At 44.5% G+C, this 10000-nt stretch overlaps 2 protein-coding genes across 2 annotated transcripts in view; both read left to right on the forward strand.

The window, feature by feature from the left end:
* slc2a11l (solute carrier family 2 member 11, like) overlaps positions 1 to 4944 on the forward strand; it is a 17794-nt gene extending 12850 nt beyond the window's left edge. The window contains exons 10-12 of the mRNA XM_063210362.1: positions 1182 to 1257; positions 1998 to 2125; positions 3898 to 4944. Of these exons, the coding sequence (XP_063066432.1) occupies positions 1182 to 1257; positions 1998 to 2125; positions 3898 to 4236 (543 nt within the window). The 3' untranslated portion in view covers positions 4237 to 4944. The remainder of the gene's footprint in view (positions 1 to 1181; positions 1258 to 1997; positions 2126 to 3897) is intronic.
* Positions 4945 to 5560: 616 nt separating this feature from the next.
* Positions 5561 to 10000, forward strand: part of nt5c2l1 (5'-nucleotidase, cytosolic II, like 1) — a 44017-nt gene continuing 39577 nt past the window's right edge. The window contains exon 1 of the mRNA XM_063210363.1: positions 5561 to 5792. Within this exon, the coding sequence (XP_063066433.1) occupies positions 5674 to 5792 (119 nt within the window). The 5' untranslated portion in view covers positions 5561 to 5673. The remainder of the gene's footprint in view (positions 5793 to 10000) is intronic.

A 10000-nucleotide genomic window follows, 5' to 3' on the forward strand; every position in this document is an offset into this window, starting at 1 on the left:
CAATCCGAGCTCAGCAACGGTAACTGAGTATAGAACTTGTCGGAGGTCCGTCAAAAACTTGCGATTTCAGAGAGACATAAAACGTGTCCCTATGGCACCGTCACGGTCCGACATCATCTGAAGATTGATAGGACCTCGTTTTTTTTTTCACTTTTCTGAAGCCAAAACCTCAAGCGGACTGATAACAGGAATGGATTAAGCCATGTGGGGCTATTAGCTCCAGGTGATCATATTTAAAAGTAGCAGGCTAACTGTGCAATCGTCTTGTTTGCTAATATAGCCCCCTTCCCCCTTGCATTTAGCTGGCAGAAAACGTAGCCTACCCTAAATAAATAATCAAGGCATCGCTCAGACTTAAGGACAATATTATATGATATTACAGTATTGGATTCACGGCATTATGATTCAAATGTGATTGGGAAACTACTAGTTGTGTTGTTTAATAAGTCATAAGCTTATCTATGCGCCAAATGCACAGCCCACGGAGCAGCCCCCACCCTCTCTCCTTCCCGGTGTGTGTCTGTGTTCGTCGAGTGTGACAGCAAAAAAAAAAAGTAAACTGAAATGGGGCTGCGCTTGTTTCAACCTTGTTATGAAGATATGAACTGTCAACTAAAACCATTAAAGTGAACAGAAGAGAGACGGCCAGTGTGACTGCCCAAGAGCTGCGCAGTGTGCCCAAAACACCTCAAAGCTTCCTGGCAGACCCCTCCAAATGTCCCAGTTTACACCAAACACTATCAAAATGTCCTGGTTACAGACATTACATCGCCATCATCAAGTTGTTGTACTTCACAGTTGAATATGGCTTCTAGTAATCAGCGTGTGTATAAGAAGTATACACACATTTCCTATGAAACGCAGCCAAAACGTGTGCCTGGTTCTAAGTTTTTGACGGACGTAGCAACAATAACTAGGGGGCGTGGCTTTTGCGTAAGGTGAATTCACTGCCAGAGTTACCACACACACACACACACACGCACACGCACACGCGCACACACACGTGCGCACACACACACACTCTAGTTATTGGTGTTATCATGTATGTTATATAGCCTAGTGTGTTGTGTGATGTGTCTGCAGACTATCTGGTGGTGGATGATATTGTATCCTGTATGTTATATAGTGTGATGTGTCTTTATCTTGTATGATCTATTGTGTGTTGTGTGATGTGTCTGCAGACTATCTGGTGGTGGATGTCTTACTGCAGCTTGATCTTCATCCTCCTCTTCATCATCTTCTTCTCCTTTGGACCAGGTGATACACACACACACACACACACACACACACACACACACACACACACACACACACACACACACACACACACACACACACACACACACACACACACACACACACACACACACGCACACACGCACTCAAACCATTTTGTTCCTAGGTGGACCATGTGAGACACATACAAACACACACATGCGTCGCATACATGCACACACACACGCACACACACACTCACACATATGCATGCAAGCAAAAATATGGGTCCCTTAAGAAAAAGGTTGGGGAACCGCGCTCTTGTACTTTAGGATGGGTTCTGCCCTTGCTGCCTTATGGCACCCCCCTCTGGTGAATTTAAAGTAGTGATTTTAGCGCTGTACATCTAAATGAGTTTCCCTTTACGTGTGTGTGTGTGTGTGTGTGTGTGTGTGTGTGTGTGTGTGTGTGTGTGTGTGTGTGTGTGTGTGTGTGTGTGTGTGTGTGTGTGTGTGTGTGTGTGTGTGTGAGTGTGTGCATGTGTGCATGCGTGCGTGGGTGCATGTGTGTGCATGTGTGTGTGTGTGTCTGTGTGTGCGTATGTGTGTGTGCATGCATGCGCGTGTGTGTATTCTGTAAATGCAGGCCGCATCACATCTCCTATTCCTGTTTTGTGTGTGTGTGTGTGTGTGTGTGTGTGTGTGTGTGTGTGTGTGTGTGTGTGTGTGTGTGTGTGTGTGTGTGTGTGTGTGTGTGTGTGTGTGTGTGTTCTGCCTATACAGCTGGCATTACCGCTCCCATCCCCGGTGAGGTGTTTGATCAGTCCTTCAAGGCGGCAGGTTTCACCCTCTCCACCACCATCAACTGGATCGGACTCTTCACCGTCGGGATGCTTTTCCCTTTCTTAGTGGTATGTTGTTATAACACCGCATTCCACATTATTATGCAAATGACATTTTTCGCTGTTTACCCAAATAATCAATAGAAATGACAGTCGTCATGATTTTCAAGTCATCAGCCATTAGAGTACAATTAAAAACTTTTTGAATGAACCTTCCAATGATAGCGGTATTTTTTAAAATAGTAAAAAACTTAAAATGCTCTGTTCCACATTATTACGCAAAATAGTTTTGTAGTGTTGTAATCCAAATGTCTTTCTTTTTTCCCATTTTCATCAACACAGTTAGAATTTGGTACCTTCTAAATTACATTTCATGGTCAGCACATCTTCCACAAGAGGTCCATTTGTGACTGAACCGTTTAACCTATAAACTTCATTCAAAGACTGTTAGAAAGATCATACTTATGACTCCAATCTGTGAGCAGGACATGTGCCAATTCTTTAACAAAGCTATCTAAAAACTAGAAACTGTTTTGATTCTGCCCTCTGCCTTAGAGCACAATACTAATTGCCATACAGACAATCAGAACAGGTGCTGCCAATAAAAGGTTCCATCTCAACTGTCACTTTCTCTCAACATTCTATTCTTAACGAGCACCTGCAACTACCATTCTAGACGTCTACATCACCAATTGACTTGCATGTGTTGTTTTCCCCCACAAATGGGCGTAACACACATGGAAAACGCCACGCCGTTCATGAGTATTGTTCAGCTCTTCAATGCAATGTGATATTGTCTTGCTGGAATGTTTATGACAGCCAGCTGCTTGGCTCAATGGTAAAGGTGCTGGATTAGAGATATGGAGGTTGTGAGTTTGAATCCCACTCGGACCCATGTTGATTTTCAAAATTATATCATATGCAGTGTTCCTTAGCCAACTTAAAATACCATGTATGTCATTTAGTATCAATGGCAAAGGTGCTGGATTAGAGATATGGAGGCTGTGGGTTCGAATCCCACTCGGACCCATGTTGATTTTCTAAATTATATCATATGCAGTGTTCCTTGGCCAACTTCCAATACCATGTATGCCATTTAGTATCAATGGCAAAGGTGCTGGATTAGGGATGTGGAGGTTGTGAGTTCGAATCCCACTCGGACCCATGTTGATTTTCAAAATTATATCATATGCAGTGTTCCTTAGCCAACTTAAAATACCATGTATGTCATTTAGTATATCCCCAAAACGCGGAGCTACAACACTTTCAAGATGGCTGAATCCAAGATGGCTGAATTGTTTGGCCCATAACTTCTGACTGGGTGGATGGATTTTTCCAACATTTCCTTTAGCTTTGTTTTCTCAATAGTACTTTGTTTTTAATTTAGGGATAGAGATATGAAAAATAAACCTGCTCATCTGTGCCCCAAAAGGCAAGCCCGCTTCCAGCATTTTCTGTGAGAAAGCAATCTAGTTATTATTATTATTATTTGGTCTAATGTGTGTGTGTATTTTTCATATGGATTGTGGTTAGAGTAGTGTGGTTACTACAGTAGGCTATACGCAATTTCCCATTGGCATCTACCCTAGTTACTAACTAGCTTGCAACTACATTTGTGTTTGTGTGTGTGTGTGTGTGCGTGTGTGCGTGCGCGTGTATGTATGTGTGTGTGTGTGCGTGCATACGTGCTTGTGTGTGTGTGTGTACATGTGTCTGTGCGTGCATGGGTGTGTTCATGTGTGTGCGTGTGTGTGTGTGTGTGTGTGTGTGTGTGTGTGTGTGTGTGTGTGTGTGTGTGTGTGTGTGTGTGTGTGTGTGTGCGTGTGTTATTGTTATTGCAGGAGTACCTGGACTACCTGTGTTTCGTCATCTTCCTGATGTTCTGTTTGGGCACCGGCCTCTTCATCTGGTTCCACGTCCCCGAGACACGGAACCGCACCGCTCTGGAGGTCGCCGCAGAGTTCCACAGGATGCACAGCAAACACACACCTGTGTCCGACGACAAACACACACCTGCATCCAACAGCACACACACCCTTCCCTCAGACGACAAACGCAAGCCTGCCTCAGAAACCACAAACACACTGGCACAAGTGGACAGGCATACATACGCGACTCAGGTCAAAGGTGAACCAGTGCACTCGGGCCAGAATCACCTCGTCCAAGCAACCAGACTCTGAGACCTTGGCACTGAATCTGTACACCACCAGGAGAAATACCACTAACACATATTGCCCCAATGCACCAAACAACACAGGACTTCAGCAGGATGTGATAGCTTATTTTTATACGATTTCATGTGAAAGTAATAAAATGTGTAATTGAAGGGATTCTACTACTGTACAATGTTGACCAAATATTGGGTGAGCTATACGTTTTTTTGGTTTTTTTTAAAAAAAAGCTTTAAGTGAAGTGAAAATGAAAGCTGAATTGGGAAACTCAAACTCCCATTGTCATTGTGACACAGCACACAAGTGCACACTGCACACAACTAAATTGCATGTATGCCTCACCCGTGCAAGAGGGCAGCCCTCAATGGCGCCCCAAGGGAGCAGTGTGGCGGGACGGTACCATGCTCAGGGAACCTTAGTCATGGAGGAGGATTGGGGAGAGCACGGGTTAATTAAATGATCCAACCAGGGCAGAGTCACTGATCGAAAGACGAGTACACAGGTAGTACTAATTACTCTGCCAAGTTACCTGTGGGAACTGTTTCTAGTTTTTACTTTTACTTTCACTTTTGACATCTATTAGCAGAACAATTGTTGTATCATTGTTGTATTGTATTGTTGTATCAATTGTTGTATCACTGTATATATTGTTTTTTTTCCCCTTATGTCATATGGGCCTTATATATTATCTACCTTATCTATTGTAATTAAAGACCATTGTACCCAAGCCAGTGCTGTGTTTGCCTGTGGCACTGCTTGTGAGTGAGTGTGTGTGTGTGTGTGTGTGTGTGTGTGTGTGTGTGTGTGTGTGTGTGTGTGTGTGTGTGTGTGTGTGTGTGTGTGTGTGTGTGTGTGTGTGTGTGTGTGTGTGACTGGTCATGGGTCATTCTACCGACTGACCCTCCCCTGACTGAGGCCCAGCCATATTATCTATTGGGTTGTAAAGTGTAAAGAGAGTTGACATTTATAGGCCTACATTTCAGGGTAGGGGCTGAGATCTCTTGCACATGTGTGTTTGTTCAATCCTCACAAAACAAACAAAGCCGACTGTAAAATGACATAAAATTAGATTGTGGGACCGTTCGATCATTTGATAAGGACATTGAACACAGATTAATACATGTATTATTTTCTGATGAGCAAAATGCTTCTTTGTAACAACGCGTTATCGTCATGTGAAATGTGAAGGGGAACTCCGTCGGGGATAGCCGCGCACGCTGAACGCTGCAAGTGCTTCTCCCTGATAACATAATCTACGCACGTGCTTACGAGAGAGCGCACGGAGGGGTGTGTGGATGTGCACGCAACCTATCCGCACCCAGGCGCGCCCGCACTGGCTGGCCCCGTCGAGGATGCCGAGTTGTTTACTAAAGTCAAGCTTCAGTCACTTTCAGCTCCATTCGGTCCCTTTAAATTGTGAGGACGAGTGCTGTGGTGGCGTGCGGTATGGGAAGTCTGGCAAATGAACCAACGGCAGTCATGGAGCCGGAGAATGCAACCAAGGTGGAAAACGAGACCGTGCAGTCATCTGAAGCAGGTTCAGCCAGGAACAATTTTCGTAACAGGTATTTTTTGGTTTTGCTTTGCTTAAAATGTTATAGTCTGTTGTAATGAGGCCCTACATCGTAGCCATGCGTTAGTTGTGGAACAGGGTTTTTTTTTTTTTTTTTTTTTTTTTTGACAGGGTCTTCAGTGAGATCATGTGTGGGCTCTCTTGCAGATTGTAGGCTAACTTTTCTATAAAGCCCACTATTTCAAAAGTTCAGAAAAGAGGATGTTTATTCGAGCAAATCTGACCACTTATGCATGACTGCCAACTGTACAATCTACATATCTCTACACAGTCCACAGCTCATCATGGCAACCTGATCCACCACAATTAATATTGTAGCGTTTGAGTGAACTGAAGTGATGGAACTGGCATGAGTTATCTGTAGCACAGTGCTATAGGCTATATAAGAGATGATGAATTTGCATCTACAGTATATACTGGTTATGTGTTCACAGAAACCCATTTCTTACCTGATTTTTTTAAACACCATTTGCTACTGACTATACTATATTGAGAATGAAAAAGCAGGGAAATATCACTGATTGTCATCACTGAGGTCTTGTCAGCCTTACACTGACATACTGGTGCCATTTGAAAAAAAAAGATTAGATTAGATTTTATATTACATAGCCTACATTAGTTTGTTCCCCAATGTAGATTTTTTTATTGTTGGTGTTGATTTGAGGTGATCTCTACTCATATAAAACATTTGAAACATTTAGGACACATACTGTATAACATACAAGCATCTGATAGTATGAGATGGATGCCTTCAGACTGACTGTCCTGACCTAGTTGTGGCCTCTGACAGGCTAAGGTAACCATGTCTGCTGACAGGTAACACTAGACCAGGTAAGCTGGGCTACTGTAGACTCTCGACTACGTGAGCCACGGAGCCAGTGTGAGAGTGAGTAGGGCCCCTTGTTCACTTGTTCTCTCTCTCTCTCTCTCTCTCTCTCTCTCTCTCTCTCTCTCTCTCTCTCTCTCTCTCTCTCTCTCTCTCTCTCTCTCTCTCTCTCACACACACACACACACACACACACACACACACACACAAGCAAATCTCACTTTGACCGGATGACCTTCCTCATGTGGCCTTTTAGTGCCGTCACCCTCCTCCCATCTCTGCATGCATACCATGTGCACACAGACACACACACGCAAATGTACACCACAGGCATATCATTCCCCTCACCTCGACCCCTTACGCCACTATCCACTCTCACCACACACACACACACACACACACACACACACACACACACACACACACACACACACACACACACACACACACACACACACACACACACACACACACACACATATATTTTTTACAGATACACTCACCCACACACAGTATACCCACACTACCTGAGCTCACCTGTCATTGCTCCACTAACTCACCTGAACCCCTGAGCACACCTTCTCACTCTGCTAGTTCACCTGAAGCCCAGAGCGGCCACTGTCACGCCGCTACCTTACCTGGGATCACCTGTCGCTCAACTATCTTACCTGAACCCCAGCCCAGAGCTGCCAATGTCACGCAGATATCTTACCTGAGCTGTCACTGTCACACAGGTATCTTACCTAGCCAGGCCATGCCCTCCTAGTCACACAACACCTTCTGCATGGTTTCTAGTCAGGCCAAGAGCAATGTAAATATAGTTTCTGATCTCCGGAAAATTTAGGAACTCCACCCACTTTGTCGGACAGACACCAGTCAACCAGTTGCAAACCTAGGGAGGCGGGTCAACCATGCTGTTTGTGAAACGTTACTTGTTATGCTCTTGGTCAGACCAGGTCTCGAAGAGCTTTGAAAGTTGATGATAATCAGGATAATCTTACCTTAGCTGCCACTGTCACACAGCTACCTTACCTGAGCTGTCGCTGTCATGCGGCTACCTTACCTGAGCTCACCTGAATCCCTGACCACACCCACCTGCTGTACTAGCTCACCTGGAGAACTGAGCAGAGCTGCTGCTCCCAGTACTGTAGTGGCCATGCACTAGAGACACCAGATCACTGGTGCTCAATTATTCAACAGACACCTTATGTGACATACACACACTCAAGGACACCTTATACCGCACAAGTATCCCCATACCCAAGGCCTGTGTGTGTGTGTGTGTGTGTGTGTGTGTGTGTGTGTGTGTGTGTGTGTGTGTGTGTGTGTGTGTGTGTGTGTGTGTGTGTGTGTGTGTGCGCGTGCGCGTGCGCGTGTGTATGTAATACAGCTACCAACTCAAGGCCACCTTATACGGTACAAACAGCCGCTATTACCCCCCCTCTCCTGTAGCGCAATAGCAGGTCACTGTCACGGCCGGGCCAATGTTAGTGCAGGTGACTGTGCCGTCCTCATGGACTCATTGATCTCTAGTCAGTACACTGTGGACTGCAGAAGGGTAAACTTGCTATTTGGAGTTGGGCAGCTCTGTGAGGGTCAGCTGATAAAATAAAGGAAAGAATTTAGAATCAGAATCTGGAAACCCTTCACATTCCACATGCTCCACTCTGCTATGTCTGTGCAGAATAGAATAGAATATAATAGAACTCATTTCCTATTTCATGTTGGGTAACACTTTATTTTAATTGTTCACTATTACAGTGGATCTACCACATTAGGTACAGTGTAATAACCAGCAACAATATTTAATTCCATGTAATACCATAGTGAACCATTTTTTAACGCTTCCTATTAATATTATTTTATGTACTGTGTACACTGTATCCACTGTTCCTGTTCGTCCATCATTGGTCATGTCAAATGCATGACATACAGTGTGTTTGATCAAACCCAATAGAGATGTACAGATCTGCATCTGCATCAGACCTACAGCTTTAGAGATAATCTCTTGTGAAGAGGTTTCTGTGAGGTGTAGTGGATGGCATTTTCACAGTATTTCGAATGTCAAATTAATAACATTGATCCCCATTAGCTAGTGCTAATAAGATTACATTAGCCCCGGGGGGAGGCTGAGGAGTGTGTGTGTGTGTGTGCGTGCGTGCGTGTGTGTGTGTGTGTGATCTTATTCCCTGTCTCATTTGCATATCAGTCTTTGACTTCCTCTGGTTTCCTCCAGTGGCGTTGTCAGGGGTAACCGCTGGGCCATTGTCGTGACAACCTGTGTGAGTTCCAATCAGTGCTGCCTGATGGATCCAAAGGTCACCAGCACTCCATCAGGCCCATCACTGACCAACCCAAGGAGAGTATAGTCATCACTGACCAATCCCAGAGTACAGTTAACAATCGCCTTGGAGCATAATTGACCTTAGCCAGGCCACTGTGTCCTAGTGACGTAACACCTTCACCGTTGCTTCTAGTCAGGCCAGGAGCAATACAAATATCGTTTCTGAGCTCCAGGGAAATCGGGAACTCCACCCACTTTGTCGGGAAGCAATCAACTGTGAGAAGCTCCAACGGGCGTGGTTACAGGCGTGTTCAAGGCAGTGGCGTGATTTAAGTAGAGACGTTCTATTTCGGGACTAAGAAAATGTTTGGTTTAAACTTCGGCACAGCCTTCTCTGGCCTTGACCAGTAGCAAACTGAGGGAGGCTGGTTAACCAGTACGCGATCTGAAAGTCGATGGTAATCAGGCAAAATCGACCTAGAATTGCTCTAATGTTGATTGACCAACCACAGCGCAAAGAGAGACAGCTTTTGACTGACAGCCCTCCTTTGAATTCTAATGCAGACCTCTTTTGTTTTCGTGCTTGGGAAGATATTGCTGTTACATTTTTATTAAAATATGGTTGGAAATTGTGCCAAAGGTATTTGTGACACAGATGCAAGTTTCCCCATGAGGTAACAAGAGGTGATCGCTTTTTCCTCTTCCCTAAAACCTGTGTGACCGATCCCCCAGGGGTCATTTAAACTAGGGAGGATCACCTACAACATCTCGGAGTGCTCTGTGCACTCACAAATAGGCCTTATTTGAAACTATTTGTATGTTATGATGAGTCTCTGAGATTTAAATGTTAGTTTACTTGAGTTACTGACTGCTTGACACATTACAGAATACAGTGTAGGCCTATTAGCACGCTAGCCCTACAGACTGGTGTACATCACTCCACTAAAGGGTAATCTAGTCCTATAACACCATACTGCAATAAGAGCATGCATGCCTCATTTAGTGTGATGGAGTACTCGTCTTTCCAACCATAGTGCAGTGAAATTTTCATAGCGTAAGATTGAACTTCAGATGCACTCCATGTTTCAAC

Source organism: Engraulis encrasicolus, chromosome 11, assembly GCF_034702125.1.
Source record: "Engraulis encrasicolus isolate BLACKSEA-1 chromosome 11, IST_EnEncr_1.0, whole genome shotgun sequence".
In the NCBI taxonomy this organism is placed as follows: Eukaryota; Metazoa; Chordata; class Actinopteri; order Clupeiformes; family Engraulidae; genus Engraulis; species Engraulis encrasicolus.